The following is a 22,767-nucleotide window of genomic DNA, read 5'->3' as shown; positions in this document are numbered from 1 at the left end:
CAAATTAACACACTACCTATTTAAAATTACAAAACATAGGGACACCTGGGTGGCTCAGTTGGTTAAGCAGCTGCCTTCGGCTCAGGTCATGATCCCAGCGTCCTGGGATCGAGTCCCACATCGGGCTCCTTGCTCCGCGGGGAGCCTGCTTCTCCCTCTGACTCTGCCTTCCACTCTGTCTGCCTGTGCTCACTCTCGCTCGCTCTCTGACAAATAAATAAATAAAAATCTTAAAAAAAAAAAAAAAAAAAAAAAAAATTACAAAACATACCCTAGCTTCATTTCCTTCTATATTTCCATTTAATCTCTCAAATGAATAAACCAGACAGCCTTTGCTATTATAGAAGTTTACAATTAAGAGAACATCTTAAAATTAATGACTTTTTTCCTCTTTAATTTTAGATTAAATGCCAATTAAATGATTAATAATCATCCAAGAGATTCCTGGAAGTATTTAGCCCACATGATCTTTTATCAAATGACCATCATTACAATATCTCAATATGTGGACTACTATACTAACACCAAATAATTCAGAGTAAAAATAATGTCCAAAAGAGGGGCACCTGGGTGGCTCAGTGGGTTAAAGTCTCTGCCTTTGGCTCAGGTCATGATCCCAGGGTCCTGGGATCGAGCCCCGCATCAGGCTCTCTACTCTGCAGGGAGCCTGCTTCCTCCTCTCTCTCTCTCTCTCTCTCTCTGCCTGCCTCTCTGCCTACTTGTGGTCTCTGTCTGTCAAATAAATAAATAAAATCTTAAAAAAAAAAAAAATGTCCAAAAGATTCAGACATCAATATGATAATCTGAAAAGCTAAGAAAACAAGAGTCTCATTTGCGTTCTGCACCGTTACACCCTTGGCTCCCTGTTTGGTGCTAAAAATCCCTTCTCAAGAGAAATAAATGGCAGAAAAGCCCAAGTGTAGCAAATAAGAACAGTAGTATCTGTAGTCAGCTTTTTTCCACACAAATATCCAGAAGAGAAGTTTACAAAGAAACTGACTTTGCAAAATTAATGGAACTTATGCTTAGCTAAAAAAGAATTTAAAGGATGCCTGGGTGGCTCAGCTGATTAAGCATCTGCCTTTGGGGCAGATCACGATCCCAAGGTCCTGGGATTGAGTCTCGTTTCAGGCTCCCTGCTCAGTAGGGAGTCTGCGTCTCCCTCTGCCCCTGGCCCCCTGGCCCCCTGGCCCTTGCTTGCTTTCTTTCTCTTTGACAAATAAATAAAATCTAAAAAAAAAAAAAAAAAAAAAGAATTGGGGTGCCTGGGTGGCTCTGTAGATTAAGCCTCTGCTTTCAGCTTTGGTCATGATCTCAGGGTCCTGCGATCAAGCCCCACATCAGGCTCTCTGCTCAGTGGGGAGCCTGCTTCACCTCTTCCTCTGCTTGTTCTCTGCCTACTTGTGATATCTCTCTCTCTCTCTCTCTCTCTCTGTGTCAAATAAATAAATAAATAAAATCTTTAAAAAAAACAAAAAGAACTTAAAACTATATAGAATTTAAAACCATATATACCTATGTCAATTCCTCTTCGGAGAGTACTTTTGTCAGAGTCCTGATGACCAATCAGATCTTCTACCCAATGAATGTAGTTGAGTCTCAAGGGAACTGTAGGAATCAGTCTTTCCAATGGAATATCAATAGAAAGTCCAAAATCTTCCTTTAGGAGAGTACAGGTCAGAGCTCTGACTGCTTCAGGGTCTTTAAAATTAAGACTGAGGAGTGGAGAAAAAGAACACTGATTAGTAAGATTCACTATGCTACACAAACTATGGCAGCCAGACAATATCAACACCTGTTTGAATTTTCTAGGAGACCATATATAAATGGCTATACAGAACGTTCAGGGCAAGAAAAACACATATGGGTGTTTACACAGACATAGTATATGAAAGGCAGTACAAATTTCCACTGACAACACTGCATTTTCCCACAAGAACACGGAGGACAGGAATGCCTCTGTTCCAATTCCTGCCCAATCATCTCCTTACTTAGTTATAGGACTTTCGACAAGTTTTTTAACCTCCATGAAACTGTTTCCTCAGCTGTAAAATGGGGATAACAATACCTCTATCATAGTATTGCTATGAGATAATCTGAGAAAATGTATATATATATAAAATACATATGTATTATATATGTATAATACATATATATTATATATATACACATGTATGTATATATATTACATATATATAATGCCTAGTACATAGTAACTATTATACAAACGCTGGCTATTTTTACTATTATCATTAACATCATTTGACTTCAGCACTTTTTAAAAATCACATTTAGAAGTGGAAAGCAGTATAAATGCTTAATAATGAAAATAGGTTAAGATATTAGATATTACAAATAAAAATTTTTTTTTATTTTTTTTTTTTTAAAGATTTTATTTATTTATTTGACAGAGAGAGATCACAAGTAGGCAGAGAGGCAGGCAGAGAGAGAGAGAGGAGGAAGCAGGCTCCCTGCTGAGCAGAGAGCCCGATGTGGGACTCGATCCCAGGACCCTGAGATCATGACCTGAGCCGAAGGCAGCGGCTTAACCCACTGAGCCACCCAGGCGCCCTACAAATAAAAATTTTTAAATACAACAATTTTTAGCAGCTTTACTGAGGTATAATTTGCATAAAATTCATAAGTATACAATTCAACAGTTTTTATTATAATAAGAGTTGGGCAACCATCACAACAATCCAATTATAGAACACTTCCATCATCCCAAAAACAACACCTCATGGCCATTTGCAAGCCATTCCTTATTTCCACTGTCAGCTCTAGGCAAACATTAACATACTTTCTGTCTCCACAGATTTCCTTCTTGTGGACATTTCATCTAAATCAAATCATAAAATATGTGGTCTTCATGTCTGGATTCTTTCACTTGCCACAACATTTGTGAGGTTCAAAAATACTGTAGCATGTATCAGTACTTTCTACCTTTATGTGGCCAAATAATATTCCACTGCAAGGAATAACTGCATTAGTGGTTTGTTTATCCACTCACCACTTAATGAACATCTGGATTCTTTCGCTTTTTGGCTCTCATGAACAATGGTGTTTTAAACATTCACATGCAAGTCTTCATCTGATACGATACTTTTATTTAACTTTTTAAGAAACTTGTGCCAATTTAATTATTTAAATGTTAAAATGCTACTAAAGTTGAAACCTTAAAACAAAACCAAAGATCTTATTTATAAATGGGGCAATGAAAAGGGAGCAGAAAGCCAGTAGATGGGACTCAACTAAGAAAAGGAGCTTTAAACTGCTCTAAATTCTCGCCTAAGTTTTATGTTCCCATCTTAGCAATGAAGTGACCAATCACTTGAAAAACTCAATGACCAGACAGAAGGAAGAGTGCTTTATCCACCTGGCTACCGTGGAAACTTCAGGTAGATACCAGGGACCCAAGCTCCACCATCACCCACAGCAAAGTATTCTAGGGTATGGGAGTTCAGAAATCTGGAGTCCGATCTCGATTCTGCAATCAACTAGCCATGGACTGAAGGTCACTTCAATTCTTAGGTCTCAGTTTCTCCATCTATAAAACTAAGGGATTAAATCCAAGGGTCCTTCCTGGTAAAATTTTAAGAGTTTATGATGCATACTATGAATTAGTAAGATGGTACTCACTGAAATATTTGTAGAACAAATTATAGTGACATGGAACAATCAATACAGTTACTGAATAGAATAGTTATGAATAACCAAACATTGAACATTTCTATTATCCCCTAGTCTGATACCTAACATTATCCTTCTGCTTCATGATAGTAAGCATTTAATAACACTATTAACACATATTAAGGAATATACAATCAATGTTTGTAGATGACATGATTTATTCTTTATTTTTTTGAAGGGGGCTCTGCAGGAGAAAGAAGATCTTAAGCAGGCTACACTCCCAGTGCTGAGCCAATCAATGCAGGGCTCAATCTTACACCCCTGAGAGACATGATCTACTCTTTTATTTATTTTTTTTTTTTTAAAGATTTTTATTTATTTATTTGACAGACAGAGATCACAAGTAGGCAGAGAGAGAGAGAGAGAGGGAAGCAGGCTCCCCGCTGAGCAAAGAGCCCGATGCGGGACTCGATCCCAGGGCCCTGAGATCATGACCTGAGCCGAAGGCAGTGGCTTAACCCACTGAGCCACCCAGGCGCCCATGATCTACTCTTTTAAAAAACTGTTCAGAAAAACACAGTTTTAACAGTAAAACAATTTGCAAAGAGTTATGATAAGCAGGATTAAATTTCAGGAATATACACAAAATTTGTTATCTATACAAAAATTGCACTGTATACTTGAATATACGGTTTCTTACGACCTTTAAGAATGCTTCAGGGGGAATGCCTGGGTGGCTCAGTGGGTTAAGCCTCCGCCACTGGCTCAGGTCATGATCTCAGGGTCCTGGGATCAAGCCCCACATCAGGCTCTTTGCTCAGCTGGGAGTCTACTTCTCTCTCTCTCTCTCTCTCTGCCTACTTGTGATCTCTTTCCGTCAAATAAATAAAATCTTAAAAAAAAAAAAAAAAGAATGTGGGACGCCTGGGTGGCTCAGTTGGTTAAGCAGCTGCCTTCGGCTCAGGTCATGATCCCAGTGTCCTGGGATGGAGTCCCACATCGGGCTCCTTGCTTGGCAGGGAGCCTGCTTCTCCCTCTGCCTCTGCCTGCCTCTCTGTCTGCCTATGCTCGCTCGCTCTCTCTCCCTCTATCCCTGACAAATAAATAAATAAAATCTTAAAAAAAAAAAAAAAGAATGCTTCAGGGAAGGGCGCTTGGGTGGCTCAGTCAGTTAAGTGTCTACTTTTGGCTCAGGTCATGATCCCAGGGTCCTCCAATCATGCTGCACACAGGGCTCTTAGCTCAGTGGAGCCTGCTTCTCCCTCTGCCCCCCCCAACCCCAGTAGGCATTACCTTTCACCGAATAACCATCAATTTTTGAGGTAATTTTTGAGGGGGGATAAAAAGCATTCAATGAGGGGCGCCTGGGTGGCTCAGTGGATTGGACCGCTGCCTTCGGCTCAGGTCATGGTCTCAGGGTCCTGGGATAGAGTCCCGCATCCGGCTCTCTGCTCGGCAGGGAGCCGGCTTCCTCTTCTCTCTCTCTCTGCCTGCCTCTCTGCCTACTTGTGATCTTTCTCTGTCAAATAAATAAATAAAATCTTAAAAAAAAAAATAAAATAAATAAAATAAAATAAAAAGCATTCAATGAGATGAAAAAGCAAATATGCAGGAACAGGCAGAAATACAAAATGCCAGAGCAAAATTTGGAAGAGAGGAATTCTCCTCCGCTTTTTATTAAAGTAAACTTTACCCCAACATGGGGCTTAATTCATGACCCCAAAATCAACAATCACATGCTCTAGTGACCAAGCCAGCCAGGCACCCCAGGGAGGACAGTAATTTCCAAAAGTGATAACCCCCTTACATTTAAGTGGGGACTGATGAGCTTTTAAAGACCAGTTTCTACGAAACAGTACAAGTAGAAGTTTATTGTATCAATATATGCTAGCAATAAAAATTCTCTTTAAAATATATATTAAGACTATTTAAAGGAAAATTAGGTCTATTCCTAGACATCTAAGTAGATATCTATTAATTTTGTCATTTGTGGGGGCTAATAAAAGAGAATTAGTCCATGAGCAAGCAACCACAAACACATTTCTGCTTCACTCAATTGCACAGCAACTGCCTCAATCAATTAAAAAAAAAAAAAAAGGACTTCTATTACCTTTGGATTTCTTTCTCAGTTAAAAGCAATACAATCTCAGGGTCAACAAGATAAATGGAGCTAAAAAAAGGGGGGGATTAAATCTATAAAAACTTTTCATTCTAGGGGTGCCTGGATGGCTCAGCGGGTTAAAGCCTCTGCCTTCGGCTCAGGTCATGATCCCAGAGTCCTGGGTCTGAGCCCTGTACTGGGCTCCCTGCTCCACAGGAAGCCTGCTTCTCCCTCTCCCACTCCCCCTGCTTCTGTTGCCTCTCTCACTGTCAAATAAATAAAATCTTGGGACACCTGGGTGGCTCAGTGGGTTGGGCCTCTGTCTTTGGTTCAGGTCATGATCTCAGGGTCCTGGGATCAAGCCCCACATCGGGCTCTCTGCTCAGCGGGGAGCTTGCGTCCCCCTCTCTCTCTGCCTACTTGTGATCTTTCTCTCTGTGTCAAATAAATAAATAAATACATAAATATCTTAAAAATAAATAAATAAATACAATGTTTTTTAAAAAAGAATACTGCATTTGACTCCTGTGAAATCTGTGAAAAGATGGGACTTCATTTCCTTCAATGACAGAGAAATAAAAATTGAATTTTTACCTATGTAAAGTTCACTTTGAGTACCACACTAGGGCATTCAAATAAATTCACATCCTTTATTCTGTAAAAGCAGCCTACTCTATTAAGCTTCATGGCTAAACACACAAATGAATTATGTCCCAATACAGTGCCTATGTTCAAAGCCTTAAAATCTGAAAGGTAAAAAGTCATAATTTTTCTATCAAAGAAACCTAATAGTCTAGATACCTTATAAAATAAGCTTGAACAGTATTACCTTAAATAGTGTAACAGCAACAGCAGGACACCTGACATGACATAATTACTTTCCCACAACTTCTGAATGTGACTTTGCACTGGCATTTTGAATAAAATTATGAAAATCAGGGAATACAAACTCCAATATTTACATGGTACTATTCAAAATGCCAGTCCCTAACAAGATAGAGAGCTTGTGCTGGCCTGTAAATTAGAACATTCGACCAAAGAAATGTCTGTTGAACTTAAACATGTAGCACAAGATCCCTACCTCTGTAGACAGTAACAAACAGTTTGTGGAGAAGCCACACTTTTAGTAGCATTATGCCAGATGACATAAATGGCCATTTCAAAGAGTATGATCACCACCCAGTTCCAGGTAATTAATGACAAGTGAGTTTACCAGCCGTTTTGCCAGATCTTTAAAATCTCTAAAGGAAACCAACAAACCGTAATTTTATATGAAATTTCCCTGATTCTTAAAATCTGTGTGGGCAATAAACAACTGCAAGCCTTAAACAACTCACAGGCTTACAGGTTGTAACCTGTATTGTAAACAGTGGAACTATTTAAAAAAAAAAAAAAAAAAAAGCTGGGGTACTTGACTCCCCTGTACTTTCAAAGATTAAGTATAAAAATGTTTCTATCCCAAGGTGCATGGCTGACTTAAATCTCAGGGTTGTGAGGTTGAGCCCCACACTGGGTGCAGAGATTACTTCACTTTGTTCAACTGAGTTATACAGAATAAAATAGAATTTTCAAGAAGTTGTGACAGTGGGCATTTATTCCTTTATTCATTCCACATTTACCATGTATCAACTATGTGCTAGACATTAGGCAAAGTGCTAGAGATGCCGCAGTATGCAAATACAGACACGGTCTCTCCCTTCATGACAGTGACAGTCTGACAGAGGTTAGGTATTCATCCAAGAATCACTCAAATACATTTAAAATTGTCACTGTGATGAATGCTGTAAAAGATAGGTACAAGGTGCTATGAAACCTAAATAATTAGTGGAATTACCTTAGAACAAGTCAGAAAAGGTAACTTAGCTAATTACTAAGAGCAGAATAAAAATTAACAAAGAAAAAACTTGGGAGGGAATACCGCATTAACATGAGTTAAGAGGCTGGATAAAGGTGGTGGTGGCAAAGCCAGGGAAAGTGAAAAGAATTAAGAGATATTCAGGAAGGAAAATTTACCAAATTTGCTAGTGGACTTGTATGTGCGGTGAGAAAGGATATATTCATAGCTGTTCCCTAGGGTTCTGGCCTGTTCACCAGGATAAACCGTGCCATTCACTAAAATTGGGAACTCTAACAGAGAACCATTTTTTAGGATAAATATCATAAATCTGAGCTGAATCTGAGATATCCAAGTAGGGATACTGAGGAAGCAGTGACCTCCAGGTAGAAAGCCCAGAAAACTGGTCTGAAGAAACAAACGTAGGAGCGATTTGCAAACAAAGGAGTGAGGCCCCAGAGTGATGAGAATGCTTAAAGGGAAAATACAAGATTAGAAGAGAGCTCTAAGCACTAAGCCTTAAAGACTCCTTTCTTGGGACGCCTGGGTGGCTCAGTTGGTTAAGCGGCTGTCTTTTTTTTTTTTTTTTTTTTTTTTTTAAAGATTTTATTTATTTATTTGACAGACGGAGATCACAAGTAGGCAGAGAGGCAGGCAGAGAGAGAGAGAAGAGGAAGCAGGCTCCCTGCAGAGCAGACAGCCCGATGTGGGGCTCGATCCCAGGGCCCTGGGATCATGACCTGATTAGCGGCTGTCTTCAGCTCAGGTCATGATCCCAGCATCCTGGGATCAAGTCCCACATCGGGCTCCTTGCTCAGTAGGGAGCCTGCTTCTCTCTCTGTCTCTGCCTGCCACTTTGTCTGCGTGTGCTTGCTCTTGCTCTCTCTCTCTCTCTCTCTGACAAATAAATAAATTTAAAAAAAAAACACTCCTTTCTTTAATGGCTATGCATACAATCATTACAAAGGAAGCTACACAAGGAGACAGAAAGGGTGAAAGAAAGTGTGGTGCCAAGGAAGCCAAGGGAAGAGGGTGTCCATGAAGAACAGTATCAGCAAAGTAACCTGCCTCTCAAAAGTCAACTGAAAACCAAAATTGCATTTAGTGACAAAAGATCACTGGAGACCTTTTCCAAGAGTTGCTTTGGTAGAGGTGGAATTAGAAACCACCCTGGAATGAGCTGAAGATTAAGTATGGTATGGGAAGAATGAAGACAGTAAAAATAAACAATTCTTCAAGAAGTTGTTGTGCAAGGGAGAAGAGAGATGGGGCAGCATAAGTGGTGGTATTGATGGAGATTTTTATTAGTAATTTTTTTTAAGATTTTATTTATTAATTTGACAGAGAGAAATCCCAAGTAGATGGAGAGGCAGCCAGAGAGAGAGAGAGAGCCTGCTGAGCAGAGAGCCCGACGCGGGACTCCATCCCAGGACCCTGAGATCATGACCAGAGCCGAAGGCAGTGGCTTAACCCACTAAGCCACCCAGGCGCCCTATTAGTAATTTTTAAATTGAAGACTCAAACATGTTTTAAAGTCAGTGGGTGGGTAGCTCAGTCGTTAAGCATGTGCCTTCGGCTGAGGTCGTAATCCCAGGGTCCTGGTATGGAGCTCTGCATTGGGCTCCCAGTTCAACAGACGTCTGCTTCTCTCTCTCCCACTCCCCCTCCCTTTGTTCCCTCTCTTGCCCTGTCTCTATCAAATAAATGAATAAAATCTTTAAAAGAAAAAAAAAGTCAATGGAAAGTCACATAGACCACATATTATTATTCTACTTATACAAAATATCCAAAACATGCAAATATATAGCAAAAGTAAGATTAGTGGTTGCCAGGAGCTAAAGAGAGAGAGGACAGAGTTGGGAGTGACTGCTGAATAGGTTTCTTTCGGGGAGTGACGAAAATGTTCTAGAATTAGTGGTGATTCTTGTGTAACCCTGCGACATATTAAGAACTGAATTGTACATATTAAAATGATGATTTTAGGGCCACTTGTATGGCACAGTCAGCTGAACATCTGACTCGGGTTTCAGCTCAGGTCATGATGTCCGGGTTGTGGGATGGAGCCGCATAGAGGACTCTGCGCCAAGCACAGTTTGCTTCAGTTTCTCTCTCCCTCAGCCACTCCCAGCGGGGTACACATATGCTTTCTCTCTTTCTCTCTCTCAAATAAATAAGTCTTTAAAAAATGAAATAAAATGATTTTATAGTATGTGAATTCTATCTCAAATTTATAAAAAGTCAAAGAGAAGAAGCCAATTGATGGAGAGAGATTAAATTAGGAGAAGGAAAATTAGGACTAAGGTTCCTGAGATGAGGGGAGAGTTATGGGTTCCACATGACAGATCTGATTAGAATATAGGAATAGTGAGAATTATGAATAGCAATTTGTTGAACAAAACCAAAAGCAGACCCATGGTCTTTTGTTGTGTTTTCCACCAACTCATACTTATCCATGACTGATTTTTCTTTTGGTGGGGGGAGGGATAAAGAAAGAGGAGAAAAGTGGGAAGAGAAAGAGAATCTTAAGCAGACGGACCCCAACATGGGGCTCAATCTCACAACCTGAGCCAAAATCAAGAGCTGGATACTTAACCAACTAAGCCACCAAGGCAGCTCCCTAAAGACTTTTTTTTTACTTTTACATCCCATGGGTCAAATAAGCAATGAGAGTAATATCATGCAAAAAAAAAAAAAAAGAAAGAAAGAAAAAGATTCTGGAACAGTGCAAGTGACTATTAATAATCTTAGACTAAACAACCCAAAATCTTACTTGCCAAATGACAAGAAACTGTGATCAAACTAATCTCATAAACGCAGATCCCTGTGCTAGCTAAAAAAGCCGGTAACAGAATAAAAACCTAGCCATCCAAACACCTCTTTGGCCTTCCACGTACAGGTAAGAGTACTGCAACTTTTCTAGCAAAGCCCAGCAACTTACCCTAAATGCACTTAAGAAAAAAAAAATAGGGGCGCCCGGGTGGCTCAGTGGGTTAAGCTGCTGCTTTCGGCTCAGGTCATGATCTCGAGGTCCTGGGATCGAGTCCAGCATCAGGCTCTCTGCTCAGCAGGGAGCCTGCTTCCCTTCCTCTCTCTCTGCCTGTCTCTCTGCCTACTTGTGATCTCTCTCTGTCAAATAAATAAATAAAATCTTAAAAAAAAAAAAGAAAAGAAAAAATAATAATAATAACAAAACACTTTAAAAAAAAAACCACACACACACTTCTGGGGTGACTATGTGGAAAAAAACACACTTTTTGGGCACCTATGGAGCTTAGTCAGTTAAGCTGCTGACTCTAGATTTTGGCTCAGGTCAAGATCCTCAGAGTCTGGTATCAAACCCCACAGAGCCCCCGACTGGCTCCACACTCAGAGGGAAGTATGCTCCCTTCTCCTTCTGCCCACCCCCACCTTGCTCTCTCTCAAATAAATAATCTTTAAAAAAAAATATGGAGGACATCTGGGTGGCTCAATTGGTTAAGCATCCGCCTTTGGCTTAAGTCATAACCTGGGCTCGAGCACCAAATCAGGCTATCTACTCAGTGGGGAGCCCATTTCTCATTCTCCCTCTGTCTGCCGCTCCCCCTGTTTGTGCTCTTTCCTTCTCTTTCTCTAATAAATAAAATCTTTAAAAAAAAAACAAAAAACCTTTTAAAAAGTTCAGTAGTAAAAGAATCTTTTTTTTTTTTTAAGATTTTTATTTGACAGAGAGAGAGATCACAAGTAGGCAGAGAGGCAGGCAGAGAGAGAGAGAGAGAGAGAGAGGGAGGAGGGGAAGCAGGCTCCCTGCTGAGCAGAGTCCCAGGACCCTGGGATCATGACCTGAGCTGAAGGCAGAGGCTTAACCCACTGAGCCACCCAGGTGCCCCAGTAGTAAAAGAATCTTAAAAAAATTTAAGTTTCGGGGCACCTGGGTGGCTCAGTGGATTAAAGCCTCTGCCTTCGGCTCAGGTCATGATCTCAGGGTACTGGGATTGAGCCCTGCAACGGGCTCTGTGCTCAGTGGTAGCCTGCTTCCCTCTCTCTCTCTGCCTGCCGCTCTGACTACTTGTAATCTCTTTCCCTCTGTCAAATAAATAAATAAAATCTTTAAAAAAAAATTAAGTTTCATAATCAGAAATTTTAGAAATAATCTAACAGTAATCAATAAGGAGATTAGTCTGCAGTCATTTAAAGAACTAAGACTGAGGAGTTGCCTGGGTGGCTCAGTTGGTTAAGCATCTGCCTCTGGCTCCCGATGCGACTGCAGGGTCCTGGGATTGAGCCCCATGTCAGACTCCCTCTCCTCATCCCCCTCGACCCCTGCTTGTGTGTGTGCACTATTCTCTCTCTCAAACAAATAAATAGGAGTAAGACTGGGCTGGTCCACATACTATTGCATAAAGAATATTTCTTGATATATATATACATATCACCTTTGAATAAAAGCATATATATATAGGGACATCTGGGTGGCTCAGTAGGTTAAGCCACTGCCTTCAGCTCAGGTCATGATCCCAGAGCCCTGGGATCGTGTCCCACATGAGGCTCCTTGCTCAGCGGGGAGCCTGTTTCTCTCTCTCTCTCTCAGCCTCTCTGCCTGCTTGTGCTGTCTCTCTCTCTGACAAATAAATAAAACCTTAAAAAAAAGAAAGCATATATATATACATTATGATCACATTGTTGTACAAAAAAAAAACCCCAAACCAAACAAAAATGATCCCATGTGTATATGGTAAAAAAAGAGTCTGGAAGGGTTAAGGGCCACTTCTGGATATGCAAATAGGTGGGTGGGTGAGTGGGGCAGACACTTCCATTCCCTCCTATTTTTGTTTTACTTGAATACATTTTACATAGTTATCACCTTCATAACTGTTTTATAACATATGGAAAATGTTTATAATGCCAACTGGGGGGGGTAAAAAAAAGTCCTATTTTTATATCTGTATCAAAATTACAATCACAAAAAATACTACATATGTGTAAGGAACACAAAACAATTTGATCTTCTGGGGATGGAAGAATGGTGACATTTTTCTTTTATGTATGCAACATTACCATTATAAATGTAGTTAGGAAGGATATATTTCCTTTTTTTTAAAATATTTTATTTATTTATTTGTCAGAGAGAGTGAGCAGATGCAGACAGAGAGGCAGGCAGAGGCAGAGGGAGAAGCAGGCTCCCTGCTGAGCAAGGAGCCCGACATGGGACTCGATCCAGGACGCTGGGATCATGACCTGAGCCGAAGGCAGCCGCTTAACCAAATGAGCCATCCAGGCATCCCAGGAAGGATATATTTCTATAAATTTCCCATTAAGTGTTCTGTAATATCTGTATGATAACAAAAATCCCCTTTCCAAAATAGGAAAACAGGCCCATGGTTCCAGGATACTTCTCCATGAAAGAGGGACATTTCTGTTGGAAACCAAACCGGGATATTTCCCATGGTGACAACAATCACCAAAGAGAGTATTGCAGCTTAAGCATTACTTACACAGCCTTGTGAAACATTTGGAGCAAGAGAAACAGCATAATAATTAATGTTTTCTTAGTGGCTTGAAAGAAAGTTATTGTTTATATAAACAATTCTTGTTATTTAAAAATATATATATGTTCACCTTGATGGACTATAGCATACAATTTATTAATAAGGAACTACATCTTTTTTTTTTCTTAGTAGGCTCCATGCCCAGTATGGAGCCCAATATGGGGCTTGAACTCACAACCTTGAGATCATGACCTGAGCTGAGATCAAGAGTTGGACACTTGGTGTCCCAAAAGGAACATCCTATTACCAAAACATACAAGACATTAAGCAGAGGCTAGTCAAATTAAAATCTGACTAAATGAAAAATATCTATGAAGAGCTGATTCTTAGACTTTGTTAGCAAGGCAAGCGTTCATTTTCTTACTTCTAAGAAAACACAGACACTAATTTAAGGGTTGGAAATCCTTTTGTAGGACAAAGTCTAGTCATCCGGCTTTACTAGTTAAATATCTAGGTCACTGTAGCACCCTGGGATATTAAAAAATCCTGAATCCAGGCAAGATCTTTTCTCATTCTCATTTCTGAGATCACCGGAACTAAAATTAGCTCTCACGTGGAAATTAGCAATTTATTCCATCAAGTCTTTATTGTTTAACACATCCAACTTCACAAAATAGCCTATTGTCAACAGGCTCATGTCTGATTTCCCCAGAATGACTCCTGCTCTGCTACTGGTGAATATAGTATTACCATTATAGTTTGGAAAGATACATTCTGCGATCCATGGTAAAAATAACAATCACTCTAACACCACATGTAATAACAATAAGGGGTAAGTCTTCCCAACCAATTTTCCAATACTGGTTTCTATTAGATCTTCACCAAGGGGTTAAAAACGTACAGGCATAACATATGAAAAAACCCTTCAAGATCTGGGTCTTTGGTTTAAAAACAAATCAGGTGGGATGCCTGGGTGGCTCAGTGAGTTACGCCTCCGCCTTCAGCTCAGGTCATGATCTCAGGGTCCTGGGATCAAGCCCCGCATCAGGCTATCTGTTCAGAGGGGAGCCTGCTCCCCCGTCTCTCTGCCTGCTGCTCTGCCTACTTGTGATCTCTCTGTCAAATAAATAAATAAAATCTTTCAAAAAAATAAAAATAAACATAAAAACAAATCAGTTAAGTGTCACACTTCATCCAAACTCAACTGGTAGGGCTCAAACTGCAGGATATCTGCATGGGGCTGGTTACTGTGAAAAATGTATGAACTAAAATCTAGTTACAATGGTCAGATATGATTACATCAAAGCAGTGATGGATGCAGGAAAGAAAAACAGAGAGAGACATCACACTAGTAATCCCAGTCACCTTATCAATTACACCAGGCATAACAACCTATCATTTTCAAAGTGTCTATAATGCTGTCACCTTACATGCATTATTACTAACCTTTATGACAAAAATCCAAAGCATGTCCTTTTATCCCTCTTCTTTAGATGAGGAAATTCAGTATCAGTAAAGTTAGGAAAATTTTGTAAAGGGGTGACTAGGTAGCTCAGTGGGTTAAGTGTCTGCCTTTGGCTGGGGTCATGATCCTCGGGTCCTGGGATCAAGGTCACTGGGCTCCCTGCTCAGTGGGAAGTCTGCTTCTCCCTCTCCCTTTGCCTGCCACTCCCCCTGCTCGTGGTTTCTATCAAAACCTCTAGAACTGCTATGTGGCACCCGTAAGACTGGTCCTTAGGATGACTGACTGAGAAATGAATCCCCTCTCTCCATACAACACTCTGCTTAAGAGTTGAGCAAATAAATGACATTTTGATCAAGTCTATACTTTTGTCTGAACGCGCCCGATCTCGTCTGAAACTCCTTTTTCATAATTAACTGGGTTTATATTTTGACATTCCTTCTCATACATCTCATGGAAATAAATAAAAAGCCATGCTAAAAATAAATAAAATAAAAATATCAATGTAGACAATCATCAAGAACTCTTAACTAGGGGCGCCTGGGTGACTCAGTGGGTCAGGCCTCTGCCTTCAGCTCAGGTCATGATCCCAGGGTCCTGGGATCAAGCCCTACATCGGGGTCTCTGCTCAGCGAGGAGCCTGCTTCCCTCTCCCTCTCTGTGCCTGCCTCTCTGCCTACTTGTGATCTCTGTCTTCTCTGTCTGTCAAATAAATAAATAAAAATCTTTAAACAAACAAACAAACAAAAAAAACTCTTAACTAAGTAAGCAAGAAGGGGGAAGTCCTTCTAAATATGCCACCTTGCCACCTATTAATAAGCTCATATTGCTTCCATCTTTAAAGAACAGAAGCCCCTCAGTGGGGAGCCTCCTTGTCCACCTCCCTCTTCCCCTCCCCCAACTTACGATCGCTCTCTTGCTCACTCTCTCTCAAATAAAATCTTGAAAAAACTATTTTAAAAAAGAGAAACAAATGAGGCTCTCCTCAAGCTTGCCTCATCCTCTTCCTATTCTTTCACAGCCTAGCCTGTTGTTGTTTTTTAAGATTTTATTTATTTATTTGACAGACAGAGATCACAAGTAGGCAGAGAGAGATGGAGAAGCAGGTTCCCCGCTGAGCAGAGCCTGATGCAGGACTCAATCCCAGGGCCCTGGGATTACGAACCGAGCCGAAGGCAGAGGCCTTAACCCACTGAGCCACCCAGACACCCTAGATTAGCCTGTTTTATCCTGCAAAAATTTAAAGATTTTATTTATTTGTCAGAGAGGGAGAGTGTGGGCGCGCGCGCGTCGCGCACACACACACAATCAGGGAGAGCAGGAGGCAGAGGGAGAAGCATGCTCCCCACTGTGAAGGAGCCTGATGTAGGACTCATCCCAGGACCCTGGGATCATGACCTGAGCTGAAGGTAGACAGGTAACCCAACTGAGTCAACCAGGCATCCCTAGCCTGCAAAAAACTTAAAAATTGCTTTTGCCTAGGGGTGTCTGGGTGGCTCAGTTGGTTGAGTGTCTGACTTCGGCTTGGGTCATGATCTTGGGGGTCCTGGGATGAGTCCAACATCAGGCTCTCCACTCAGCAAGGAGTCTGTTTCTCCCTCTATCCCTCCCCCTACTTGTATATTCTTTCTCTCTCTCAAATAAAGAAATAAAATCTTTAAAAAAAAAAAATAACTTTTGCCTATTCCAAAAAGAACATCAATGTGTTTGATTACAACCCGTAACTTTTTAGTCCCTTTCTATGGTTTTAGCCTGAAACAAAATTATCACATTTGATCACCTGCAACATCCATTCTACAAGCTCCACGATATTCCATGGAACCTCACTGTTAAGAACCTACATACTAGATACTTACATTACTTCCAATTTTTCTGGTTATAAACAGCTTGAGGATAGACATTCTTTTTTTTTTTTTTTTTTTTTTTTTTAAAGATTTTATTTATTTATTTGACAGAGAGAAATCACAAGTAGTCGGAGAGGCAGGCAGAGAGAGAGGGAAGCAGGCTCCCCACTGAGCAGAGAGCCCGATGCGGGACTCGATCCCAAGACCCTGAGATCATGACCTGAGCCGAAGGCAGCGGCTTAACCCACTGAGCCACCCAGGCGCCCCGAGGATAGACATTCTTAAACAAACATTATCTTCAAAGTTGCAATTTTACCCAGCATTTTCTCTGTACCATTTGACTACATTTTTTTTTTTTAAAGATTTTATTTATTTGACAGACAGAAATCACAAGCAGGCAGAGAGAGAGAAGGGGAAGCAAGCTCCCTGCTAAGCAGAGAGCCCAACACGGGGGGGCTCGATCCCAAGACCCTGGCATCATGACCTGAGCCGAAGGCAGAGGCGTTAACCCACTGAGCCACCCAGGCGGCCCCATTTGACTACATTTTTGCCATTAATGGATATTTTCTTCCTTTTATAAATGTTTTATTTATTCATTTATTTGAGACAGAGTCAGTGAGTGAGCAGGGGGAGGAAGAGAGGAGGGACAAGCACACTCCACACTAAGCATGATGCCCAACATAGGGCTGAATCCCATGATCCCGAGATCAGGACCTGAGCCGAAATCAAGAGTCAGATGCTCAACCCACTGAGCCACCCAAGTGTCCCAATGGATATTTTAATGCTTTACCTTTGCTAATAAGGTCTACTGTCTTTCCTCTTGTGAACTGCCCATTTTTAACCTTTACCTTTGTCTATAAAGGTTTCTTACTTTTTCTTATTGTCTTGTTAAGAATTTTTTTTTAAGATTTTATTTATTTATTTAACAGACAGATATCACAAGTAGGCAGAGAGACAGGCAGAGGGGAGGGGGAAGCAGGCTCCCTGCTAAGCAGAGAACCCGATGCAGGATTCGATTCCAGGACCCCGAGATCATGACCTGAGCCGAAGGCAGAGGCTTTTTTTTTTTTTTTTTTTTTTTTTTTTTCGAAGGCAGAGGCTTTAACCCACTGAGCCACCCAGGCGCACCTGTAAGAATTCTTTATATTGAGAAGGCTAATTCTCTGCCATATGCTGTAAATATTTGTAGTGTTCTGTCATCTTTTACTTTTAGTATTCCCTGACATGTAAAACTGTTTATATCTCATGTAGTTGAATCCAGCCATCTTTTCTTTTATGAATTCTACCTTTGGAGTATGCTTAGAAAGCCCATTTCTATAACCAAAGTTAAGATATATACCTACGTTTTTTTCTAGTACTTAAAAAATATATTGAAATCATTCAGTTATCAGGAATATACTTTGCATAACATATAGGAAAGGAAATCTAAATGCACCCTCCCCATAGTTGTCCCAACTGCATCTATTAAATATCCATTACTGGGGCGCCTGGGTGGCTCAGTGGGTTAAAGCCTCTGCCTTCAGGTCATGATCCCAGGGTCCTAGGATCGAGCCCCACATCAGACTCTCTGCTCAGCAGGGAGCCTGCTTCTTCCTCTCTCTCTGCCTACTTGTGATCTCTGTCTGTGAAACAAATAAAATATTTTTTAAAAAATCCATTACTGGATCCACCTAGATTGGTGTCAGCTGAGCGTCCAACTCTTGGCTTGGGCTCAAGTTATGATCTTCAGGTCCTGGAAAAAAGCCCCACATTGGGCTCTGCACTGGGCATGGAACCTGCCTGGGATTCTCTCTCTCTCTCTCCCCTTCTTTGCCCCTTCACCCACTAATACAGGCTCAGCGCTCTGGCTCCAAAAAAAAAAAAAAAACCATTACTAAAAAAATTCATTACTATCTGCCTCACCCCATACGAACTGAAATGCTACCCTATTCTACACTACAGACTTACTTGACAGGTTCTAAAGTAAGCACATAAAGTAAAAATCCAGTATGGTCAAAAATTTTAGATTGGAAAAATCTCCTTAACCATTTATAGCATGGTATGATATTCACATGATGAGAAATACACAGGAGTCAAGACTGATTAAGAAAGAAGATTTGGGGCACCTGGGTGGCTCAGTGGGTTAAAGCCTCTGCCTTTAGCTTGGGTCATGATCTCAGGGTCCTGGGATTGAGCCCCGCATCAGGCTCTCTGCTCAGCGGGGATCCTGCTTCCTCCTCTCTCTCTGCCTGCCTCTGACTACTTGTGATCTCTGTTTGTCAAATAAATAAATAAAATCTTTAAAAATAAAAGATTCACCCTATTCACTTTGCACTCCCTCTGGGAGGTACGCTATTGAGTCAAATGGTAGGAATCATCCCACCATTTAACATGCACATGCAGTTGTTCTGCTATTTGGACTTAGGTGTGTTCTGGAATGCCACACTGTTGTTTCGGAATGCCCATTCTTGTTCCAATACTGTACTAATATATATATTTTTAAAGATTTTATTTATTTATTTGACAGGCAGAGATTACAAGTAGGCTGAGAGGCAGGCACAGAGAGAGAAGGAGGAAGCAGGCTCCCTGCTGAGCATAGAGCCCGATGCGGGGCTCAATCCCAGGACCCTGGGATCATGACCTGTGCTGAAGGCAGAGGCTTTAACCCACTGAGCCACCCAGGCGCCCCCAATACTGTACTAATATTTTAATTGCTCGAACCTAAAGATCTAGATGTTAAATATCTTAAATATCCAGACAGATATTAAAATATACTGTGAAGTTAAAAGTTCACACACACCTTGCTACCACCCATTACTCTTTTATTGCTTTGAGCATCTTTTCTTTGAATATTGGACACATACCAATCTTTCTCCCCAAAACAGGGATTTTGACTGGGGGAAACAGCAACATTTTAACTATATACATATGTAGTTATATATAACTATATACGTATGTATTATACATATACATGTACATACATGTACATATATAAATGTATGTGCATATACATATATGTGGGTATACACACACAATTTTTTAAAGAATTTATTTATTTATTGGAGAGAGAGAGAGCACACAAGCAGGGACAGGGGCAGCAGGCAGAGGGAGAAGCAGACTCTCCTGCTGAGCAGGGAACCCAACTCGGGAGTTGATCCCAGAACTATGGGATCATGACCTGAGCCAAAGCCAGACACTTAACCAACTGAGCTACCCAGGCACCCCCAGCTCAGTCATTTCTTACTGTTATAAACCTGGGCAAATGATTTTAAAAGAATGTGCATTCATGGGGTACCAGGCTGGCTCAGTCGGTAGAGCATACAACTCTTCATCTTAGGGTCATGAATTTGAGCCCCAAATGGGGTGATTACTTAAATAAATCAAACTTTCTTAAAAAGTGGGGCACCTGGGTAGCTCAGTCAGTTAAGTGTTGAACTCCTGATTTCAGCTGAGGTCATGATCTCAGGATCCTGAGATCAAGCCCCACACCCGGCTGCACACTTAGAAGGGAGTCTGCTTGAGATTCTGTACTTTACCCTCTCCCTCTCCCCCCGTTCTCGAGCTGTCTTTAAAATTAATAAATCTCAGGGGCGCCTGGGTGGCTCAGTGGGTTAAGCCTCTGCCTTTAGCTCAGGTCATGATCTCAGGGTCCTGGGATCGAGTCCCCCATCGGGCTCTCTGCTTGGCAGGGAGCCTGCTTCCTCCTCTCTCTCTCTCTCTGCCTGCCTCTCTACCTGCTTGGTCTCTCTCGGTCAAATAAATAAATAAAATCTTTAAAAAATAGTAATAATAATAATAAAATTAATAAATCTTAAAAAAAAGAGGAATAAAAAGAGAATGTGCATTCATGTTTATAAGTTAAATGTTCAAAACATATCACTGAATCAAATTTACTGATTATATTATTTAGATCCCTATCAGCAGTACTTAATGTTTTTTGGGTCCATGACCCTTTTGAAAAGTGAAGTTCTAAATTATAGGTTAGGCTCTGAACACTATCTCCTCAAGAAAAAAAATACACAAAATTTTTTTTTTTAAGATTTTATTTATTTGACAGAGAGAAATCACAAGTAGATGGAGAGGCAGGCAGAGAGAGAGAGAGAGGAAGCAGGCTCCCCGCCGAGCAGAGAGCCCGACGTGGGACTCGATCCCAGGACCCTGAGATCATGACCCGAGCTGAAGGCAGCGGCTTAACCCACTGAGCCACCCAGGCGCCCCCATACACAAATTTTTTTTGTAGGTAAGCTCTACACTCAACATGGGGCGTCATCTCATGACCCTGAGATCAAGAGTCTAGAACTGAGCCAGTCAGACATGGCCCCAACACAAGTATCTTTATCTAATTGTTTTCAAGCATTCCTGAATCCTTTCAAAGTCCCTAAGGCCATTGCTCTATTTACGTCTACTTGGTTAGAAATAAAAGGAAAAACGTCTCCAAGTTATATTAAACACTTACTAAAAAATATTTGTTATATTTTCTAAAATGCTAAAATCATTTTTTTAAACTTTCAATGAAAATTGTTTTAAAAAGATTTTATTTATTTATTTGACAGAAAGAGCACAAACAGGTAGAGTGGCAGGCAGAGAAGCAGGCTCCCCACTGAGCAGGGAGCCCCATGCAAGGCTCAATCCCAGGACCCCATGGTCATGACCTGAGCTGAAGGCAGCTGCTTAACCCACTGAGCCACCCAGGTACCCTAAAATTATTGCTTTTATTAATGTAAACTAGTTCTCTTTTTCTAATCTCATGATTTTTTTGCCTTCTATTTTACTTTTTCTAATTTGGGGGAACTCTCATTTGCCCAGTATATTTTTGCCCATCCCTTTATTTTTCATTTATCTGTAATTAAGTAAACCATTTGTGAGGTGGGTGGGATGGGGGTGGATTAAACAAGTGATGGACACTTGTGATAAGCAGCAGGCATCTGTAAGTGATGAATCACTAAATTCTACACTAATACTGTATGTTAATTAGACATAATTTAAATAAAAACTTGGAGAAAAAAATAAGTATGCCACTGGTAAATGGCACAGAAGTTAGATTCTACATAATTTTTTTTTTTAGGGTAAATGTCCCAGATTATAATTGCTGGGTCATGTGGTAGATACAGGGCTGTTTATTTGTTTTTGTTTTTTTTAGATTTTATTTATTTATTTGCCAGAGAGAGAAAGACTGCGCACAAGCTGGGGGAGCAGCAGGCAGAGGGAGCAACAGGCTCCCTGCTGAGCAAGGAGTCAGATGCAAAACTCAATCCCAGGACCCTGAAATCATCACCAGAGACCAAGGCAGACGCGCAACCAACTGAGCCACCCAGGAATCCCTATTCTTAAGAGTTTAACAAATTTACTGAATGTCTATTACTTGCCAGGTACCCTTAATCCATTTGGATACACTATAATAACAGATCTCTTTGGTTTTCTCTGCGCCATATTTTAAAAAATGTTAATCTTAAACCATCTTAAAAACCCTCTGATTCCTCCAGTGTCTGAGCAATCAAGTGAACTTGCATGCTATGAGAGGCTCTTTGTGACCTATTCTTTTCCCTTCAGTCTCATCTTGTTATTTTGAGCCCACTATCCTATATTCAGTTCAGCCCCATCTAGACACAGCTCTCCAAACTTAAACACACCTTACACAAAAATCTGTTCTCTATACCTGAATTCTTTCCCCCTTCTATTCATTCTTCAGGATTCAGCTCAAAGACCCATGACCTTCACTAACACCACCTCCACATCACTGCTTTGTCCCGCTCTCCCAAACTTCATTTTTGATTGCCAACAAAATAACCCTACTTGAATATCCCACAGCCTTCTCAGGGACTATATGCCCCAAACTTAAAATCTCATCTCCCCACAAATGAGCTCATTCTTCCTTATTCCCTAACTCAATAAACTAGGCATTACTACCCATCCTCTCGCTAAATTAAAATTGGAAGCACCATATCTGGCTCAGATTCCTTAATTACCACTATGTCCTGCTAATTCTATTCATGAATTTCACTCAGATTCATCAGTGATTTCTTATCCCTCCTGCCTCTATCTAGTTAGGCCACCAGTGTTTAATCTGGATCACTGAAACCATTTCCTACTCACTTCCCTATACCTCCAATCTTAATTTCCTCTGCAACCCATCTTCGTCCATGCTCCAAAAATATTTCTCTTTAAAACACAACTCTGAACATGTTATTCCCTGCCTTTAAACTTTAGTGGATTAGGACAGGGATGGGTAACTCTGAAGACACAAGAAGCCTTTATACCATATCCTTAAAATTAAATTCCAAACTCCTAGGGCACCTGGGTGGCTGTTGGTTAAGCGTCCAACTCTTTCTTGATTTCAGCTCACGTCATAAGATTGAGCTCTGCTCAGTGCTAGGTGTGGAGCCTGCTTAAGTCTCCCTCTCCCTCTGCCCTTTGCCCCCATGTGGGAGCAAGCTCTCTCTCTCAAAAAGAAT

At 40.8% G+C, this 22,767-nt stretch overlaps 1 protein-coding gene across 1 annotated transcript in view; it reads right to left on the bottom strand.

Moving 5' to 3' along the window:
* Positions 1-22,767, bottom strand: part of METTL16 (methyltransferase like 16) — a 79,742-nt gene that overhangs the window by 47,770 nt on the left and 9,205 nt on the right. The window contains exon 3 of the mRNA XM_032320789.1: positions 1,516-1,715. Coding sequence (XP_032176680.1) covers positions 1,516-1,715 — 200 coding nt within the window. The remainder of the gene's footprint in view (positions 1-1,515; positions 1,716-22,767) is intronic.

Source organism: Mustela erminea, chromosome 18 (genome assembly GCF_009829155.1).
Source record: "Mustela erminea isolate mMusErm1 chromosome 18, mMusErm1.Pri, whole genome shotgun sequence".
Taxonomy (NCBI): domain Eukaryota; kingdom Metazoa; phylum Chordata; class Mammalia; order Carnivora; family Mustelidae; genus Mustela; species Mustela erminea.
Note: the sequence above shows the minus strand (reverse complement) of the source record. Positions and strands in the feature narration are given on the sequence as shown.